The following is a 22,120-nucleotide window of genomic DNA, read 5'->3' on the forward strand; positions in this document are numbered from 1 at the left end:
ATGCGAGCGAAGCCGCGGCTAAAAGCTAGTTTATTTATAATAGCCAAGTCCACTAAAATTGGTAGATCACTTGAAATTGGTTGAAGATTATGACAAAAGCGGATGATCAAACAAATAACAAATTACAACTCGCAATCTTACCAATGTTTAAACTTTATTACTTTGAAAGTAATATTAACTACATTTTTAAAAAATATTCTTAGTTTAACGTTAAATTTTGAAATACGGACTATATGTTTGATTCAGTTTATTACAGACACACGATCGTCACCATCAAGTGTTATGGGTAAGATAGCTCAACCGCGTCGTTCAGACTTGGTTTCAACCCAGCTCTGTGGAAGACTGAGACTGTTTTCTGCTTCTTTCCAAACTCCATCATTTCTACTGGTCTTCCTCATCCAAATAGAGGTGGTCGTTCTTTTTTTCGAACAGAAACTTAAACGGAATCATTTCTACCGGTCTTCCTCATCCCATTTCCTACTTATTTCTTTATAAAAATAAAAATTCGCTTTCGATGTTATGAAAGTTAATTCATTATTTACTAATGAACAGGGTATCTAGTAGATCGTGGAATAGGCCTACAAGGGAAACCACGTTAAAAAAACGAACCGAGTATACTACCTCGTAGATGGTGCGGAACAGTATACATAAAAAAACTTCTTCTCAACATTCTTGTGTGTTGCATCCTGCAAACTTAAACTCGCATGAGAAAAGGTGAAGTATTTTTCAGGTAAGTAGATGATCTCCAATTTTTGTGGGATATTTCGCTTCAAAACGTGCTGCTACTGATTTTTAAGGCTGATTTTTCACGAAGAATTGTAATATTTTTGGAAGAAGTTAAGCATATTTAACCTCATTTTACTGCCGTAGAAAGTATTTTTGGTTAGATTACAAAAATTATTCCTGAACATCCCTGTGAAAAATCTTGAGAGACTATCTTGAAGATTGAGGTTAGGCGAATAAAAAATTTGTATATTTCTTAAAAAGTTTATTCATAAATAACATCTTTAATTATTACTAATTGAGATTCAAATCGTTCTCACAATTAATATATGAATACATAATATACTTTGTAATTTTCACTTAGAAAATATCGGCTACAGAGTTACAACTAGAAAACGTACCATCCTCTATATTTCGCACAAATATTAACTAAAGAGTGCTAGACAAAAAAGACTTGATGGTGTACAGAAACTTTACAGGGAGAAATTAGAGTTGTAACTCAACGATTCTATTGTGGATGTGCAAGGCATCATTAATTTTCTACAAAACATCTAAAATTACATATTTGAGTTTACATTTTATTATTTACTACATTATTAATAAGAATTTCTTACATTTTAATATAAGAAGTTTCTTCTCTAGCATATAGAATTCATGGGTAAAAATTTCTCAAATTGTATTAATTTTATCAGGAAAAATGTAATCATGATTTTTTTCTTAGCCCCACGAGTCTTCTTCAGCAATTTAAATGACGTAATTGGCCCACTCCAAACAAATTTTTGAGCTTCCTTACTAATTTTTTGATAAGTAGATTGGGACACACACACAGTAGATTGGGACACACACACAGTAGATTTTGAACAAAAGTAACGTAAAGTGTAAAATTTGCTAATATAAAACTTAAAACACCTCTTGATCAGCTTTGCTATAAAAAAGCGCAATATATACTAAAACCAGTTTTAGTCACTTGGCCACTTTATTTGGTCAAGTACTAATGGCAAAGTGCCCTGTTTTTTTAGGAAGCAAGTAAAAAGGAAAATAGGTAATATATTTTAGGATTTCAACCTCACATTTTATTACTCTATGCAAAAAGGCCTTATTATGTAAAAAATCTAGGTGTTTACCTGTAATTTTTTAAATTAATGGCAATTCGTTCCTATGCTTCTTTTTTTATAAAGTTACTAACGTTATGTACAATTTCTCGTCCTTGGCTATGTACAACAACATCTTGTTTTCCGACTTTTTTCAGCGACATTATTTAATTAAAACTAAAAGATATTATATAATATTATATAAGTGTCCTAAAACTTTTTTTTTTACAAATGGTTGCTTATATTAGCACGACACAAAACACAAACAAACTCTTAACAACTACAAATAGGACTAACAATTTAAACCAAATAACAGGACGAGTAAGCTACCTGGAATATATATATATATATATATATATACAGGGTGATTAATTAAGAATGTCCAATCACTGAACTGTAGATTCTAGACCTCAAAATATCATGATTATGCTCAACATGCCTTATTCAAATATTGCTAGTTTCCGAGATACGGGGTGTTCAAAGTTTAAATTTAAATTTTGATTTTCGCAATATTTTTTTATGTTTTCACAAATTCTCTTTGAAAATTGGCAATTTTACGTTTTTTGGCATGAGGAATCATAATTTGCACTCTAATTCAACATTGCTAATAGAGGACGCTAGTTACACTTCTGTTAATTAAATCAAAGTAAACTTTTTTTGGGCTAAACTTACAACTAAAATAATAAAAAAATATTAAAAAGCGTTAAATTCTTCAAAAAAAAGTTACTTTTCTTTGATTCGTGTAACTCAATTGGTTATCGAGTTATTTGCTTCTAAAAATTTCAATAAATTTTAATTTTTTCATAAAAAAATTTTATTATTCCTTAAATATGTTACAATAACAAATTTGTAAACAAAAAAACTTCAAAGCAAATGCTCAAAATGCCCACCATTTACTTCAATACACTTTATGATCTGCTTTCGTAAAGATCTCTTAATATCAAATAATCCTTGTCTATTATTTTTAATTACATCCGCGGCTTCTTCTATTTTCCGTCGTAGTTGTGGAAGAGAAGTAATTGTTTCTTTGTGAACTAATGCCTTCATTTGCGACCAAATTGAAAAATCCAAAGGATTTAATTCAGGGCCTCTTGGTGGCCAAGCAAACTCACTTCCACGACCAATCCATCGATGCGGAAACCGTTCGTTTAAGTATTGACGAACTTGTAAAGAATAATGTGGTGGTGCTCCATCGTGCAAAAACCACATATTTTGTCTTAAAGCGAGAGGTATATCCTCTCTAGTAATTCGTGTAAATGTTCTTGAAGAAAATCTAAATAAAGAGGTCCATTTAAATTGGTTGGCATTTCAAAAGGATCTATTAAATACCCACATATTACACCACACCGAATGTTAACCTTAAACTCGTGCTGAAAATGTGTTTCCCTCATAGCATGTGGATTCTCAGAATCCCACAAATGATTATTTTTATAATTAAATATTCCTGCTCAGGTAAATGTTGCCTCATCAGTAAAAAGAATTGTATCCAGAAAATCTGGGTTAACATTTTGTTTATCTTGTAAAAAATGGGCAAATTGTAGACGCTTAGGTAAATCTTGAGGTAATAAATTCTGAACAGGAGTGTAATGATATGGATGCAATTTTTCCCTCTTCAGTATTCTAAAAATAGATAATTGGCTTATACCTGTTTTCAGACTTAATCGGCGAGTACTGATATCTGGATTCTCCGTAACACAAATTAAAATTTCATCTTCTTCATCGGCAGTGATTTTTTTTGTAGCACCTTGCTCAGTTTTAGAGCGTAAAGACCCCGTTTCACCTAAGTGGATGTAAAGATTTCGGTACAGTTTGTAAATGGGTTGCCATCGATTTAGGTATAATTGTGAATATCTTCGAGCCGCAGCTGGACCTCTATAATTTGACTGAGCAAACACACAAATCATATCGCGCATCTCATTATTGGAAAATCGTAAAGCCTAGGCATTATTTGATAAATAACTATTACACTTGTTAATAAATGGTATACTAATATATTACTTATACTTATTATTATCCAATTTTTACTTCTACACAAACTGTCTAAAAGTGACACAAGTCTACTTGAAAAGAAAACGAAAAATTAAACCACGGCTTAATTCACGAATGTGAAATGTATTATGTATTAAAGTAAATGGTGGGCATTTTGAGCATTTGCTTTGAAGTTTTTTATTTTTGTATACAAATTTGTTATTGTTACATATTTTAAGGAATAATAAAATTTTTTTATGAAAAAATTAAAATTTATTGAACTTTTTATAAGCAAATAACTCGATAACCGATTGAGTTACACGAATCAAAGAAGACTAACTTTTTTTGTAGAATTTAACGCTTTTTAATATTTCTTTATTATTTTAGTTGTATGTTCAGCCCAAAAAAAGTTGATTTAATTAACACAAATAAGTGTAACTAGCGCCCTCTATCTAGAATCTACAGTCCAGAGATTGGACATTCTTAATGAATCACCCTGTATATATATATTTACCCCTTTCCGACTTCATGAGTGAAATCGGGCAACATCGGAAAAAGACTGCCAATAATAAAGTATGCATGTAAACGAGACCGGTTCTGTTCAACTTCTAATTTTACCATGTTAAAACTGCCCACGTTGCTACTTCATTTAGCAAAACATGTTCTACACAATAAGAATACGGAAAACTTATAAGCACGCCAATGTAGTAAAAATGCAGTGAACATAAATGTTGAGATTGTTGAGAATATTCTCACGTTCTTTTTCAGTTATGCCGTGCCTGTGCTTTTCTTATTTGATTCGTATTTTATCATTCAACATCTTACTGTTCATTTAGTGTGTCATTTAACATGATAAAGTCGTATTTTGGGTTATCGCTATCAGTGAATATATTATTTAAAATATTTTTATCGTGGTATCTGAGCTCGAATTATTCGTTACTTGAAAATGGAATCTGTTATTTTGAGATATGCTCCTTCATATTGGAATAAAAAATACACCAACATTTCTAATGTAATTCCAATTAATAGCGGACCCGAATATCAGAAAATTGCTTCTGAAGTTTACCAAGCTACAAATTTTAGGGCATTTGCAAGTATTTTCAGAATTCAGAATATTTATGAACTTGGACAAATGCTAGTCAGAGAACAATTGATGATTACTTTAGCCGATTCCAACAAGTTTTACAGGGTAAGTTTTAAAAAATCATATCTTAAACTATAATTGAGATTTTTTGTGTATGAATTAAAGACTCGTCGGTAAAAATGAGATATTACTTCAAAAATCCTCAATATATATATACTTATTTTAATTTATTTTGATTTGAAGTACAGGGGGGCGCAATAGAACGTGCATTTATTAAGTATAAGCTAAAAAAATAAATACATAAGGTATTGTTGAAATAAAAGATATAATGATTAGGTGAATAAATGAAGTTTATTTTTTAAAAATAACATCATCTAAATGACGGTCCTCTCGAAGACAAACAACAAATTTGAGATGATTGCTGCCATTTTCTGGAGGATATTTTCGTTTAGCTGACTGATTTCCCTCGGATTGTTCATGTAGACTTTATGTTTGAAGTATCCCCACAAAAAAAAATCAAGAAGCGTCAAGTCAGGGCTACGTGGGGGACAAGCGATATCACCTCTTGGAAATTAGTCTTACAGGAAACATCTGTCTCACAGCCGCCATAGAATCATTTGATGTATGACGTGTCGCTCCGTCTTGTCGGAACCAAGTTTTCGTATTCGCTATTCTTGATCTCGCAAGTTCTGTAGTTAAATATCCATCTAACATCGCAACATAGCGGTCGGTGTTAGAGGTGATGCTTCGTCCTCGTGAATCTTCAGAGAAAAAAAGGCCGATAATTACTTTACTTGAGACACGGTCTTGCTTCAAACTCGGTATCTTTCAATTCCTGTGTTATCTGGAGCTTATAAGGATGCAGTTTAAGATCCAACTTCAAAATTGACTGTAAAGTTTAAAGCCGCCGTTCACTTCCGAGTAGACACATGCGGATTTTCTCGTACTGATTCCTTCACCCTATCAATATTGTCTGTGGTCTTAGACGATCTTTTGCTGGTGGTTTAAACGTGGAACGGATCTCTTCAAAACTCTTAACCCATATTTTAATTAAATTTGCACTCGGAGCTTCATTAATATGTCTTAATCTATATTCTGAACGATACAGTCACCTTGCCAAGACTGGACGACCGTTCTCGTAAAACGTGCGAACACAAAAAGCGCGACGCTTTCCATCGAAGTGACTCATGGCCTATATAAAGGGTCCCTCAGGGATGATATCATGTGGCTACTATAAAGTGTCAACTCCTCTTCTTTATTAATTTACGGGGTAGTATGTGAAATTGACCATAAATTTTCATTGGCTCTAGTGTTTACCATCAAGCGTTCGACTGATATTAGCTATACTTAGTAATTCCAGGACTGGCTGTAGAAGTAGAAAAATCAATTTAGGGATTCGTATTGAATCTTGTACTCTGTATTATATTCATTTCAAATGCAATAAGTGATTTGCAAACTATATAAGTAGCCAATGAAAACGACATATGCGACAATGTTGTGGCATTTGTGAACGATCAAATCTTATCATAAACAACCATTTTCTCAAAAAATATTTATTTTTCAACGTAACCTCCTTTTAGCTCCATACAATTTTTCCAGTGATGTTCGATACCCTTTTTATAATGAGAATCGTCAAGCTCCTCAAAATAATCATGAACTGCCGACATCACCTATTTATTGTTGGAAAATCTTTGACCACCGAGCCATTTTTTCAAGTCTGAGAACAAAAAATAAGCCGAAGGGGGCTAAATCTGGCGAATAGGGTGTATGAAGTAACAATTCAAACTTTATTTCATTAATTTTGGTCAATGCAATAACGGATTTGAGAGCTGGTGCATTGTCTTGATGAAACATTTTCTTCTTAGCTAAATGCAGCCGTTTTCGCTTCACATAATACTCGCCGTTGTCAATGAAAATTATCCCAAGCGCATCCTAAAAACCCGATGTCATGATCTTGCCTAGAGATGGAGCCGCTTCTCTCATTTCAGTCCATTGCTTTGAATGTTTTTTTGTTTCGGGTGTGAAGTGATGGACCCATGTTTCATCCTAACCATCTACATCACCACGACGCTGTTTTTGTTCCATTGTGAGCAAACGCCGCACCCATCTTTCGCACAGCTTTCTCATATCAAAATTTTCAGTTAATATGCGATGTACCGCACTTTCTGAAATGCCTACTATGTCTGCTGGTTCGCGTACTTGCAGTCGATGATCATCCAGTACCGCTTTGTGGATTTTCTTCACCATTTCTGGAGTCACATAACGATGACCCATTTTTTCCATGATCACAAATCCACTGAAAACATTCGCTATTGATGACTGCCAAACAAATACTAAATAACGTGGCGTCTTCAAACTTGAAACATATGCTGTATAGATTGTGTACTTTCTCATACAATGTTTTTTTTTCAAGCAACTACGGCCATCTCTAGTTCAGGCCAGGTACTATCCAGGTACTATCCTCGTAATAAGGTATAATTTTAAACAAATTTTGATGTTTCAATTAAAATGAGTACGATAATCTAATATGTATGTATAAATTGAACTATATCTTAACCGTCACTAATGCTGATAAGCACTAAGCAAGCACGGCTCTCGGATTGTAAAAGATTTTTCATATGTAACCTTTCATGCCAAATATTGCATACCAATTGGATTGAAATATTTATTCAATCAACTTATTTCGCGCGGAGTTTCATTTGCCGAAGTACAAGGACACGAATTTTTTAACCATTTCCGCAATAGTTACAGTAAATGATATTCCTGAACAGTCAACATCATCCGTGTTCATATGAATACTTTCCAAAGCAGAGAGCCATCATTCCATGAGAAGGAGTACTTCTGGAATAATATTCACATAACTTTTCCTCGTCTTTTTTTATTTTTTCACTCAAAAAATATAGTATTCGTTCCTAGTATGAGATCAATTTCATTGGTAAAATTTAGTGATCCGAAATAAATCAAACCAAAAAGTAATTTTTCAAAAATTTTGAAAGGTTAGCGAACATATGTTTAGATATATTAAATATTTTCAATTAACCATGGATATAACTAATCAGGCACTTATAAGTCAAAACAATTGAAACACCAGATTATCACAAGATTAATTTCAGTATAAGTATTGAGGAAATTGAAAACTCATATGGTAAATTAAAGTTTCACTCAACTGGTAAAAAATTCAACAACTTTTATTTATTAAAGAGATTCTTCTTCTTCTTCTTCTTATTCCTACGTTAAGTCCAATGACATGTGTTTACTGGGTGATGTTTAATCTTATTTGTGATTCTGATGATCAGCTATCTTGCCAACTTTTTTGTGGTCTTCCTCTTGATCTTTTCCCTTCGGGTTTTCCATCTCTTATGATCTTTGCTAGTCTGTGCTCCTCCATTCTCGTTACGTGTTGATTCCAATTTCTTCTTCTCTCTCGTCCCCATCTTACTATATCCTGAATATTACATTGTTGCGGTACATCGCGTTTTCGTCAACTAATGAGAGTTGCTGAACCATTCTGATGAGATGCAATAACAACTAAACCAGTCAGTGGATAACTCTTGTCTCCTTGCAATAGATTGTCTTTTAAACTTACCAACCGTTTTTAGAACTATATTAATAAAATTCTAGCTTATATATCATATAATAATGAAAAGATATGTCAGGATAATTCCTAATTTGTATCATTCGTTACAGGTGAGAAGATTCACAAAAGTAAAAAAGCACTTTTTACAAATAGCCTTGGCGTTTAACTTGGATCACAGACGATGCGGATTACCAATTTTGGAATTCAAAAAACACCTTCGCGGTATTCGTCCCGATGATGTAATACTGGCTGTTATAGTTGTAACCAGCACACCTGAAGCAGATGTTATTATACCTGAGAGTAGCTCGGAATATTTTATCGACTATATTATCAATGTTTCTTGGAAAAAATATTAATTTAGTTCCATACTTATTTTTTATTACAACAACCCCTAAACATGATCTTAGTTGTATAAATTCAACTAATGATTTAAAGTTTGTTTCCTTACAATAATATTCGGTGTATTTCTAACTATGGGGTGAATTTACACACACGGTCTCTTACTTATTTAATTTATTTACACTAGACACCATTTATAATAACTACTCACTATTGCTAATAATTAACTGTTCACTACATATATAATTTATTTAAATTCACTAGTTACTATTCACTAAGTCGATACGTTCACTATGAAGTTCAATTATATACTGACTTCTCGCTGCTAAACAAGGACGTATTTATTCCGGAAAGGAATTTCTCGAATAATTCTTGAAAGTAAACAAACAAATGAATAAAAAATCCTTCATAGAAATTTGTTCTAAAAGACAATATAAACAAATCGCCGCTGTGATGAAAACATGTAAAACAAACCGTCGCATTCGCCAAACTTTAGACTCTTCTATCATAACCGAACAGGATCGGCTTCACGATCCATGTCGTAAGAAGTGAAAAGTGAAGCCTATTTACCACAGATATTTTTTTATAAATACCGAAAAAAGTTGAAATTTTTTACCTGTATTTTGAAATTAGTTGTTATAAAAAGACAATTAAAATCAAGACTATTTATCAAGAGAAGCATACAAAAAGGTCTAAGAATTAAAAAGTGTTTTGAAACTAATTGTCTATAAAAAACGCTTATAATAAAGACGAATTATCAAGATAAACATATAAAAAGTTATAACGAAGAATAAGAAATTTATGGAAAAATTAATGCACGAAACTAAAGCAATAAAAATCTAAGGTTTCTCTAAGTTCTAAATTTGAAATTACCGCCGAAAATTAAATATGATGTTCGAAAATTCTGATTATGGAGTGTAGAGTCTACACTCCATAATTCTGATAATAATTTTGTTCTGGACTAGGATTCACAATCAGCTGATTAGTGATTTGTTTGTTCCATGATCATAGTTTACTCAAAGCCCTATAGATGTAGTGGAAGTTTGACAGGAGTCGGCATTTTGAAAGTATGACAGGTTATTTTAAATATCAGAATGCCTTTGAGAATTTGGTAATTGATTTCATTCTATCTATCGATATATTTTAATATTTACTTGATTTTAGTATGGTGTCAGATTTCTTTTTTCCAAATATGGGTGGAGTCGAAGAACACATATACAATTTATCTCAATGTCTTCTCTTGAAGGGGCATAAAGTAATTATATTAACACATAGTTATGAAGATCGAGTTGGAGTAAGATATATGACCAGCGGTTTGAAAGTGTATTATTTACCAATAAAAGTATTTTATAATCAGTGTATTCTTCCTTCTATGGTGAGCAATGTGGCATTGATAAGATATATTTTGTTAAGAGAGAAAATAGATATTATTCACGGTCATTCTGCCTTTTCTGCGTTAGCACATGAGGCTCTATTAATAGGAAATCTTTTAGGTATGAAGGTTAGTGATAATATAATTTTATAAATACCAGTTTTGTGTATAGGTAACTTGACTAATTCACCTTGAGATGATCGATTATTTTGTTACAGACAGTATTCACTGATCACAGTCTGTTTGGTTTTGCGGATACAAGTGCAGTTATCACAAACAAATTCATACAAATAACATTATCAGACTGTAATCATTGCATATGTGTTTCACACACTGGTAAGGAAAATACAGTATTACGTGCTAAAGTGGAATCCCAAAGAGTGTCTGTTATTCCTAATGCTGTTGATACATATTCTTTTACACCTGATTCAAATCAGCGGTCAAAAGATAAGAGTAAGTGAATTTCACTAATAAAAAATTTGAAAAACATTAATTCAAATCATATCAATGTTATTTGATTTATAATTTTTTTTCAGTTACTGTTGTTGTTGTATCAAGGTTGGTTTATAGAAAAGGGGTAGATTTAACCGCTCAAATAATTGGTGATTTATGTGACAAACACAAAGAAGTTTGTTTTCTAATCGCTGGTGATGGACCAAAGAGATGGTAAACTTTTTCAATATTTTCTCTTCTAAGAATAATTTAGATTTTCTTGTAATAACTAAATGTGTGTGATATAAATATTAAATTGAAGTGAAATATGTTCAACATCACCAAGTAAAATACTTTTTAGTGTTATAAATGAACTAAATTCCATATATAAGTACTATTTATCTATTCTGTTTTATGCATAAGAAAAAAGAATATCTTGTTGCAAGCAGATTTTTTCATACATTTTATTTGTTCAATTGTACCCTGGAAGATTATAATTTTGGGTTAGTTTTAAAATTTTTAGTTATGGAGCTAGTTTGCATACCTAAGCAAAATTGAACCATTTCTTATATTGTAGAAAATTGACTTGTTTCTCACTGCAAGTTCTTATCGATATTAAAAGAAAAAATAATTTTATATAAAAATATTAGGAAGCAGCAATGAAATTAAACAAAAAAAAGAAAGCAAATTATTGATTGATTTTGCATGTACAGTTTCATAATTTATTCCTTCACAATTATTTAATTTAATTTTAGGTTACTTGAAGAAATCCGTGAAAGAAGGGGTCTTCAAGATAGAGTTACACTATTAGGTAGTTTGGAGCATTCCCAAGTTCGCAATGTTTTAGTCAAAGGAGATATATTTCTTAATACTTCACTAACGGAAGCATATTGTATGGCTATTGTTGAAGCTGCTTCCTGTGGGTGAGTTCAAAAAAATATAAAATATGAACTACATAACATATATTACTGCACCTATTTTTGTTATATTGTCTTTTAACCAAAATTTGAATTATATAAAAAAATTTAAACTGATTTACTCATTGGAAGATATTTCAAAGCAAGACTGAAAGTTAATTATATTTTATTAATTTAGTTTTCCATTTTAACCATATCATAACCACCGTGTACATGTAAACCTTTTCTTTTATTCAAAATTTTATAATTTCTTGTATCATTAACAAATAATCAACTTTGTATTCAATGTACTATTTTGATTCTCTTTGCAACAACTGAACCATGGAAACGTGAAAATTTGTTACAACATCTTTCACTGCACTGTAAATATTGGTTGTTTTGAAAAATTGCAATTTTTTCCAGTGAAAGCATTTTCCTTTGAAAGAATTACTAATTATTTATATTTATTATATTTATTCAATTTTGTCCAATATAGGGAGGTTTGCAGTTACCTTTGCACTAAATAAATAATCCTATCCTATATAATCTTATTTAATTATATGATTTCTATTTGTGGGGTCAATTAATAAAAAATTCTTCTTAATTTATTTAAACACTATACACTACACTAAACTAACTTATAATAATTAACTTATCACTAACACTTGACTAACTTTAATGATTTATTTAAATTCTTTGATTACTTCTATATGTCATTCCATTCACTCTTTCTTTATTATTAATTATAAACTAAGTTCGCAAAACAAACTCCTTCATATACCCAAAACAAATTTCTCGAAAATTCTAGAAAATAAACGGACAAACAAATAAATAGAAAGAACTTCCTAGAAATGAATTTAAAAGAAAATATGTAAACACCTGCTATGATAAAAAATTATATAAAAAATAAACATAAAACGAATTCTGGATATATCAAACGTGTCTAAGTTTAAAATTCCACTACAACCGGACAGGACACAGTAGAAGAAACTGTACACATTTATAAACGAGGCGAAGAAAATCAGATTGTTCATAATCAACAAATAATTTTTTTTAAAACAAATATTTATTAACAATAAGAATATTTCTTTACATTCTTTAGGTTAATTAGCTTGGGAGTTTTAGATAATCTAACATCTATAATGTCTTGATGAGGTTTACATCCAGTGATGTAATCTCTTATACCTCATATTGAGTCTATTGGCCAATTGTTTTTCAGTCTTTTTGCGTTTCTTGGTCTCAACAATTCCTCCAGTAGTGAATTTTGGGTGGGTTTCTATAATTTTGTGATGTTTGATGATCTTTTCTTGTGCAGTGGGAGCTCCCAGGTCCACGTGAATGGTATGATTTGTTACATGCCATGACTGAATATTTTCGATTGGGATCTCGTAGAGAGGATGAGTGTGTCGTCGGCAAAAGTTCCTGTTATTGTATACTGTGTCTCTTGTATATCTGATGTACAGTAGTGGGTCTAATACGCTTCCCTGTGGTTGCTATAGTAAAAACTTCCGATTTTTCCTCATTAATTTTTGTTTGGAAGGTTCTGTTGGTTAAGTAAGATTTAAGGAGTACCAGTTTGGGGAAAGAGTTCTTTTAATTTTGTAAGCAGTCCTTGATGCCACAAGTTTCATGTAAAATACTTTTTGGTTGCTATGAAAAGTGTTACTCTATAGCTTCTCTTTGTGCACTTGATATGCTTTCAGCTCCTGCTGAAGCAGATCAAGAAACTCATGCAAATATATTGATGTTCTGGATGTTGTGTGTGTATCTATTTTCTTGAATATTTTCCTGATGTGGATACTCAAGCGTTTAGGGGGTTACGCACAATTCTTGTTCTCCGTTAGGCGTCTTAGCTCGCTCCTAACGGTATCGATAGAAGGTTTTAGGCGGCGTTGCTACCAGGGTTTTTTGTTATTAGTACGGATATTTGTCACGTATAGTTGCTCCTATTAATGAGTCGACTCCTGCAATGATCTTATTAGAGTTTTTGTGTTATATTTCGATGTGTTATATCGAAAAGATGATTGATTTGAAGGTTATTTTTATTATTATTATTATTTTTATTACTTTATGATTCAATAAAAACATTATAATCAAAAGACTAAATACTGTGTTTTCTATTTAACTCAAATCTTGCGTTAATTTTGGGATACCCATTAAAACAACAAGTTATTCATCCAATCTTTTGTATATTCATTATTATTGTATATTTTTCATTTTTTTTTTTTTTTAGTTTGAAAGTCGTATCTACAAGAGTAGGTGGGATTCCTGAAGTTTTGCCAGATAGTTTAATTTATTTAACGGATGCTACAGTTCCTTCTTTAATGAAAGGTAATATTTTAAGTGACCACTGCGCTTATAAATAATTACCAATTAGTAGCAAGATTAAAAATTCTAAATATTTCATTTAGCCTATGTTCTGGTGAATTTTTTATTAGAATTTCATTTGTCTGTACTAGAAATATTTGCAATACATTATTGAAGTAGATCATACATCTTCTTCTGTTGAATTTAATTCATTAGTTTATCTATTTTTCTATTAATATTCCTAGTTTCAGATGCTCTGAACTTTAACGAATTTCAAGTTATTAACAGGTTTTGATCTATAAACAAGTACTTGAATATGTATATGAATTTATATACTATAAAAATAATTCTTTATGAATTTATTTGCCATAATATCCAAGTTTTCCAATAATTTGTAACGTTCTTTCGTCGCTACGTCTCTGTTTGACGCCAAAGTTCAGGTACTGGATTGCCTTTGGCGCAAGTTTTGTATCGTGGTATGCTACACTTGCTCAGAGCAGCGTCACTGAAGAAAATAAAATATTCCAGGGGTTAATATGGTGATGACCATAGCCAGCTTGTTACGTTTTTTGGTTACTAACCTAACCTAACCTAGGTCTAGTTATTTATAATTATTTCAGATCCAGCTTTTCCCAATCTTAAAAGCACACTCAATTGGGTTTACATCTATGTTTAGAACAGATATATCAAAATATAATTATTTTGATCTACGATGTTCTTTTTAATTTTAATACTACGAAAACATGCTTTGTCGTCCTTGCAATAGCAAACAGCTACTTTCCTGGCTAATGCTGCGACGAATTTTGAATTATATCTCTTGTGAAGAACGTGACGTGACATCTCTGTTGACTCGCATTGGCAGGAAGAGAAGTGTAATCTGCTAACCAGTTTCCATGTTATTGCGTCGCATCACAACGGTTTAACACCTTCTCGTTCGTAGTCTCTACTCAATTGCAAGGGATGGTTGGTGCCAGAGAGCGTCTGTGTGCGTTTTCTTGAAACTCAAAACGAATGGTAGTTAACCACTCTGATGAGATGCGGTAACGTCGGAACTAGTCAATGGTCAATAGTCAAAAGTTAACGTTATTTTTTGAAAATATCTATAAGACATATCAATAAAATTAAAGTTAATAAATTTCTGGTACATAATTGAAGCAGTCATGTGTTTTAGGTATGGAAGATGCCATTATCGATTTAAAATTAGGTAACGTAATGTGTCCATATCAGTGTAATATTATGGTTAGAAAATATTATAATTGGGAGAATATATCGTCAAGAACAGAAATAGTTTATGATAAGGTAATTCAGGAAACAGATAAAACCTTAGGAGAACATTTAAGCAGGTATACAATATAGGACAATGTTTTATATTTCATTTAATACAAATTTATTTTACTAAACTAAAAAATTGGTTAATGGAACTTTATAAAATAATATGCGATATTATCTAGCTTACAAATTTAATATTTACCGTGTTGCCGCCAAATTTACCTTTTTTCTGATGACAATTTAAATATATCACCTTGTATGCTGCAGTATTATGTGCTTGTGGTTGTACTATATCTATGGCAACAAACTTTAGCGTGTCCTGTGATTAGATCTACCAGAGTTTTTATCTTGGCGATTGTATCTGTACTAGAGGTCAGGGTGCAGTTCTTACACCTGTTATAGCATCTTGTCATTGAAAACTGCAATTTTAATCTTCTTGGGTTTGACTGAGAGTCTTTTCGTACCAAGCCACCACTAATTTCATATTTTTCTGGGCGATTTGTAATAGGATGTCGACGAGGCATCCAAGACTGATTGTCTATATTTTCACTGGTAATTCCTTTATGGAAATAGAACATTGCTCTATGAGCAACCCAACGTCATTTAGCCTTCAATGCTAGCTATAATTTTCTGACTAACCTGCATATGATCTACTCATTTTTCTTGTCGAGGGAACTATTACTGCTCTCTTTAATGATAGCGCTTGGGATATTGTTGAGGGCTCCTTTTATATCTACAAAAACCACTAATTCAAAACCCCAGCTTCCACATGGTCCCCCAACAGCCGAGCTCAGTCTTCATTGATCTTTCTCTTTCGGTAGATAAGCTGGTTACCATTTAGTAGATTCCTTTTAGAAACTGCGAAAGGGATGGAGATGGTGTAACTCGCCCTGGATGGCTGGGCTACAAAAGCCTCTGGCAATTTTGAATATGGGCTAACAAACGCCTCCACAGCTTCCAGTAGGAAAATAGGTTAGGACCTGGAGAACTACTAGCTCTCAGACCGGACGTGGCTTTCATCATTGTTTTTAGTCTTCTACTCATACAAAATCCGGAAAGTGAGCTTTAATAAGGAACATAAGGGTTTTCTCTTTTCTTTTACCATGTAGCCAAGTATAGTTTGTGATCTTCTTGATTATATCTTATCAAACCTGGTTCTGACACATTCTCTACCTGCTGTAACAGGACTTACTGTCGCGTCTGGTTGTCTTTATCAATTCCATACATTTATCTCTGGTTTATGTTAAGACTATGAAGTTTTGCCCCGTTGGGCTTGGTGAAAAAATTCCTGCTTTTCTGCTTCGGTGCTTGCAGGTTTTTTATCACTAGGAAGTGATGAACTTCTCTTCCAACTGCCATAAAAGTGTTCGAAAGTCTTTTTCAATTTGCTCATTAGAAGTTTGCTACATCATCATACTTTAACATAGAGGTTATCTAACCATATCACTGAATGCTAGTACGCCGGAATATTTTAACTGAAGTTAAACACTCCTGCTATACAAATAGGTGATCATATAGAAACTATTATATTCACTATCTTGGTAGTCTTTTTTGTTTTCTGCTGTGTTGATCCTGAAAATCTTGCGGTAATCATTGTCGGTAAAATTGTAAAATGTTTTTGTAATGAAAATTTGCTGGCTTTTGTTTTTTATTTGTTGACTAAATGTTCAAATTAAAATGTACCTGTACAGCAAAGTAACTTTTGTATCAAATAGTCGCTTATCTTCAACACTTATTTTAACTGAATATTAGAACCATTTTGTTTTAGTTACTTAACTAGTGGTGTTTGGCCATTTGTCTTGGTTGTGTCTCTGGTCTACTTGATGTTGAGGTTCTACGAATACAAAGTACCCAGATGTAATATCGACATAGCTCCAGATTATAATTATGGAATTAAGAAGAAACGTTTATAGAGCAAAATCAAATTATTTACTTTTTTGATTCCCCTTTGAAATGTTTTATATAAAATGGTATTTTATACAAAAAGACTTATTGCTCATCAAAAAAACATCCCAAAAGATGAAAGAAAGCATTCACGAAGATAAAATTAATGCAGTATAGTTCTATCAAAAGTCACTTGAACAGTTTAAATTATATCAACAGTTTTATAAAAATGTCGATGTAACATAAGGAGCGCCATTTAAAGGAAGTCACTCAAACAAATTATGAAGAGGCAACAAAAATTCTAATTATATCGGTTTAGCATAAATAGCGCTATCTAACTGAAAACACTAATTATTCAAACGCAACAAAAGTTGGTGTACAGTAATCAGCGCATTCTATCGAAAGTGACTTGAACCAATTATTTGTATTGATAGAGCAGATGTAGCATTGACGGTATGGTATGAATAGCGCCACCCAGTGGAACTGAGACGCAAGTGATAATCATCATATCAATCTCAATATTTATAAATAAACAAAATAAACTTATTATTCTTAACTCAAAGTGAAATTTTTTATTCTTCCTTTAACAAAAAATATTTATTGAAGTGTTTGCTCAAAAATTTTACAACGAATGCTATTGGGTAAAATTAATATTAAAACAATACAGGTTATTTAACGGGTTGTTACCAATTTTGGGTTCCATACAAAATAATGTCACTAGAAGGATCAAAAATAATATTTGTGTCATTAAAATAAGAGACTGGAAATGTGAATAGCAGACAATGTGATCAAACCCCAAACAAATAAGAAATACTCGCTACGTATTCAATTTTTTATGTCGCAACAAAATAACTGACACAGCCCAATAAATTTTCAACGAAATTATGGAAGGTTAATTTAGGTATGAACATTTTGTCAAAGCTTTGCTACTGCCAATTTAAGATCTAGAAGGGTGCCTCGACTCACTTAGCGTTTGGTTAAAAAGCACATAAATTAGTTTTTCCCGTAGGGGGAAAAGATTCTTTTTTGTGACGATTCCAGGTTTGGATCCAAATGTATAAAGATATAGAGTGAACCTTATCGTGCAGCATGAATAATTCTAGTGATAGAAAAGTTGTTTCTTTTCAGGAAGAGAGCGAAATATTGGGGGAATAGGGAAATATGATTTTATATATATATACTAGAGACATTCACAAGACATAACTTTGTTGAAAATGTCATCAGACCAATTATTGGCAAATTCTATGGACTATTATGATCAACTACACCACACAAGAATGGAAATGTTTGGAAGATTCACTCATCAGGTGCTGGTTATATGAATTTTTGGTATCTGTTGAGAACCCACATTCAATATCAATGGATACAAAACTTTGCATAATAACCCTCTTAGGTTTAAAATAAATTATTAGAATAAATTCATTTGGTAGATCTCCTGTTAGTGTTGAAAACAACTTTATTGCTAAGTTGCATGACATTAGAAAATGGTAATGAAAAATGCAACGAGTTCTTTTAGGCGATATTAATATTAATATTCAACAATGGAAACTATCTTGTAATCATGAGTGAACATTGTTACAGATTAATAATTAATACTCCCACCAGAGTATAAAAAAATTCCAGCACATGTCTCGACCATATATTTGTTTATACAATTAATTATGATAACATACTACCCCTTATAATCGCCACATCTATTTCTGACCATCATACTACATTATTACAACTCGTTCTTACAAAAGAAATGAAAAAGACATACCAAATTCAATATTAAATATAAGGAATACAACAAAAAATTATTAAAAAATATACAGTGCGCCAAATTGAACGATATCCTTCTGTAAACAGAGCACTTAATGTTCATATTTTTTTAAGTAGATAAACGAATAAAATATTTAAAAAATTACCTACTTGTATTAGTTTCTACTTTTATTCCCACTCCAGGAGCTTTATGTCGAAATTTCATGGTTTCTCACGATTTTATCTTCTAACTACACAATGTACCTCAAAGACAGAAAGTTTCAGGTGAAGGTTGCACACTAGATATCTGAAGTCTGGGAACAGCAGACTGAAGTACCGCAAGGAGCGGTACTTTCACTGATGTTGTATAACATATACACAGCGGACATCACAAAAACGGAGAACACCATGGCAGCGCTATATGCGGACGATACCGCAATAGCAACGTGAAGATAAAAAACATCACGTAAAGCCTCCAAAACCCTGCAAATGAGATAGACGAAACCTGGAAAATAAAAGAAAAAGTTAACTGCAATTAATTGGTAGACAAAGCAAGCTAAAGATGGAAACAAAACTCAGATTTATTAGGAGTATAGGTAATAATACCGATTATGACATACTCCTCGGTTGCATGGGGAGACATATGCAAATCGAACAGGAAGAAACAACAGGTCCAACAAAACGACGCTGAGACGAGCATTAAATGTCCCCTGGATAACAAGCGAGAAACGGGACCGTAAGAAGTGCTGGACATCATAAACGACGGGGCACAAAAGCTATTCGAGGAGTTGGCAACGCATATTAACGAGGAATTAAAGGTACTCATCAGGTACACTAGAGAGAATTATAGGAAACACGGGAGGTCGAGAAGACAACTGGATCGATAGGTTAAGTTAGGTTAGTACAAAAATAAATATATACATCATAAAAATACAAATAAAAACATAAAACCACACACCAATTAAAACCAAACAAAAATCTCCAAGATCTTAGGTTTTCCGAGTCAACCCACAAGAGGACACCCTCGACACGGCAACTCTGCATTTTCTAAGCAAGTGCAGATCAAGAAGACAGGAGTGTATAGCCAACAAGCGAACTCTTAACAAAAAGATAAGACTTCCCAGAATCTCCCATAGAACTCAGGGGAGAGGAAGGAGACTATCCGCGAACGAGGATGAGGGCCTGTCGAAATGACAGGGGTTGGTGGAATGTTCTTTGTATCCATCCGCAGATGGATGCTTAGGTCAACTGGACTTCCCACGCGAGTCATATAGAGACAATCACATAATTCAATATAATAAAGTGATAACAGTTCAGTTCATACACCTTATTTTCTTATAATGAAACTTGATCATAATTTTCTAACGTTATCAGCAAATATGTGTAGAAACATCATGTTAACAAATATCTGCCATTTCTTTTATATTTAATTGTATTCAGCATTTCTAGTTTTCTCATAAAACCTGAGAATATTTTTCATGTTATCAGCAGACATATGTAGACATCCTGTTAATATAATAACTAATCGTTTTGTTACACTTTACTGTATTCAGCATTTTTCCATTTATTTAATGTTTGTTAACTCATTGACACAGTATTCTAGTTAATGAAGTTTTTTAAAAAAGTAAATCTTTACTTTCAAGCTATAACTGGCGCTGCGAATAGGATACTGTCTGTAGAAATACACCCCTCACTTTGAATCTTTAGATAAAAGAATTTTGAATATTCTTGTAAACATAGATAATGGACCGATAGTACTTCCAGAATTAAAATTAAATAACTTGATATTGCAAAATACCTATAGAACAAGAGATCTCATTAAATAATATTTCTCTCAATTTCCATGAACCTCTTCAAGTTCAACCTGTATCAAAATTTGATGAAACAAAGCCTAAACCATCTTACAATAATATTGAAATTTCTAAACTTCTTCGAACAGATCATCTGAATCCCGAAGAAAAAGATGCACTAATGTCTCTGCAAAAAATTTAAAAACATCTTTTATAACGAAAACTCAGACTTAACTTTCACTCATGCAGTTAAACATCATATTAGAACAGTCGACAACGTACCAATTTATCAAAAATCATATAGATACCCTTATCATTTAAAACATGAAGTCAGATTCAAAAACTCCTAGACAATAAGAACCCAATCAACGACTAATAAGATGGAAGTTGAAATTAGAAGAATTCGATTTCGAAATCAAATACAAGAAAGGTAAAGAAAATTACGTTGCCGAAGCATTATCTAGAATTGAAGTCAACGCTATCCATAAAAAACATCCTAAACGCAATCCCAAAATAAATATAATAAGTGATATCATTATAACTTACGCAAATCCAAAAACATACACTAAGGACCCCAAACTAAATACTTATATCGATGCTATTTCAATGCTTGCAAGAGCAAATTCCGACACAGATCTAGCGCTTAGCGGCGCTAACGAAATTTTAAGTAAAATATCTGGAGATAACAAAAGTACTGCTTCAGACGAAACTATACATTATGCTCAAGAAAACCCAGTTTTTGGTTTCCCAATCTCAGAGAAATCTTTAAATTCATCCCATTTTCAAATAATCCTAAAATACGGAGATAAAAATGATATCGATTATTCCAAACTATGTTTTAGGAAATGATCTGATGATAATGTCTTAAGCCAAATGTTTTTAGAAATAACTGATCCAAAAAAGATATATTATATTTACTGTTCTGACGATTCGCTACTTAATACTGCTTCTAGAGAATGCTCTAAAATCTTACAACCAAATGTGAAAATAATTAGAACAAATCACTTTCTCAAAGATATAACTTGTAAAGATGAACAAATTCAATTAATTTCAGATTATCATTCAGATACTCATAACGGTATTACTAAAATTATAAAGAACATACAATCCTTGTATTATTTCCCAAAAATTCAAGAATTAGTAACGAACCATATTAATCATTGCAAATTATGTCTCACCTTAAAATATGATAGGAACCCTCGAAAAATACCATTTTCCGGCCCTCTAATTTCTAAAAAAGCTTTCGAAAACCTTGCAAGGGAATTTACAAGCGAAACCTTCAAGGAATTCATGTCACTCTTCCACATTAAAATTCACTATACAACCCCCCAATCTCATACCGGAAATTCTCCCATAGAAAGAGCACATTCAACTTTAACCGAAAAATTGAGAATTCTTAGACAGAAATCAAAAGAAAATATTATTGATTTAGTTACAACTAAACAGTAAACTGAACAACCTCAAATATAATTTTGAGGTTAGAAAGTAATTTCGAAATCTCGCAGCAAATTCCAAAATATATATATTTAACAATAATTAATTCTTCATTGAATATCGTTGATTATGAATATTGTAGTTATATGTATTCAAAACTTTGGAACAACTATAGCAGGTGTGCGACTTTCAAATAGCTATACATATTTAAAAA

The 22,120-nt window shown here is 32.1% G+C and overlaps 1 protein-coding gene and 1 long non-coding RNA gene across 4 annotated transcripts; one reads left to right on the forward strand and one right to left on the reverse strand.

The window, feature by feature from the left end:
• Positions 1-4,433: 4,433 nt before the first annotated feature.
• Positions 4,434-17,504, forward strand: LOC130453199 (phosphatidylinositol N-acetylglucosaminyltransferase subunit A). Of its 3 annotated transcripts, none has more exons than XM_056792821.1 (8): positions 4,434-4,971; positions 8,554-10,283; positions 10,373-10,607; positions 10,691-10,820; positions 11,342-11,509; positions 13,716-13,813; positions 14,961-15,132; positions 16,827-17,504. In XM_056792821.1, exons 2-8 carry the CDS (start codon positions 9,948-9,950, stop codon positions 16,969-16,971), a joined length of 1,284 nt encoding a protein of 427 aa, XP_056648799.1. In that variant the 5' UTR covers positions 4,434-4,971; positions 8,554-9,947; the 3' UTR covers positions 16,972-17,504. The 3 variants fall into 3 exon arrangements, with proteins under 3 accessions (XP_056648799.1, XP_056648800.1, XP_056648798.1); XM_056792822.1 differs by lacking the exon at positions 4,434-4,971 and having other exon boundaries at positions 9,756-9,893; positions 9,947-10,283; positions 14,961-15,088; positions 16,827-16,970; XM_056792820.1 differs by lacking the exon at positions 4,434-4,971 and having other exon boundaries at positions 9,759-9,893; positions 9,947-10,283.
• LOC130453200 (uncharacterized) lies at positions 15,148-21,793 on the reverse strand. The gene is made up of 3 exons (XR_008911025.1): positions 21,651-21,793; positions 18,854-19,187; positions 15,148-16,892 (listed from the first exon to the last, which is right to left on the reverse strand). It is a non-coding gene; the product is annotated as an uncharacterized LOC130453200 (long non-coding RNA).
• Positions 21,794-22,120: the final 327 nt, after the last annotated feature.

The sequence above is a fragment of the Diorhabda sublineata genome, chromosome 2, assembly GCF_026230105.1.
Source record: "Diorhabda sublineata isolate icDioSubl1.1 chromosome 2, icDioSubl1.1, whole genome shotgun sequence".
Classification (NCBI taxonomy): Eukaryota; Metazoa; Arthropoda; class Insecta; order Coleoptera; family Chrysomelidae; genus Diorhabda; species Diorhabda sublineata.

Excerpts from the sequence above, each read along its gene's own strand:
- LOC130453199 (XM_056792820.1), top strand. Across the intron at positions 10,821-11,341 it reads GGTGATGGACCAAAGAGATG|GTTACTTGAAGAAATCCGTG; the intron begins GTAAACTTTTTC and ends ATTTAATTTTAG. Across the intron at positions 13,814-14,960 it reads AGTTCCTTCTTTAATGAAAG|GTATGGAAGATGCCATTATC; the intron begins GTAATATTTTAA and ends CATGTGTTTTAG.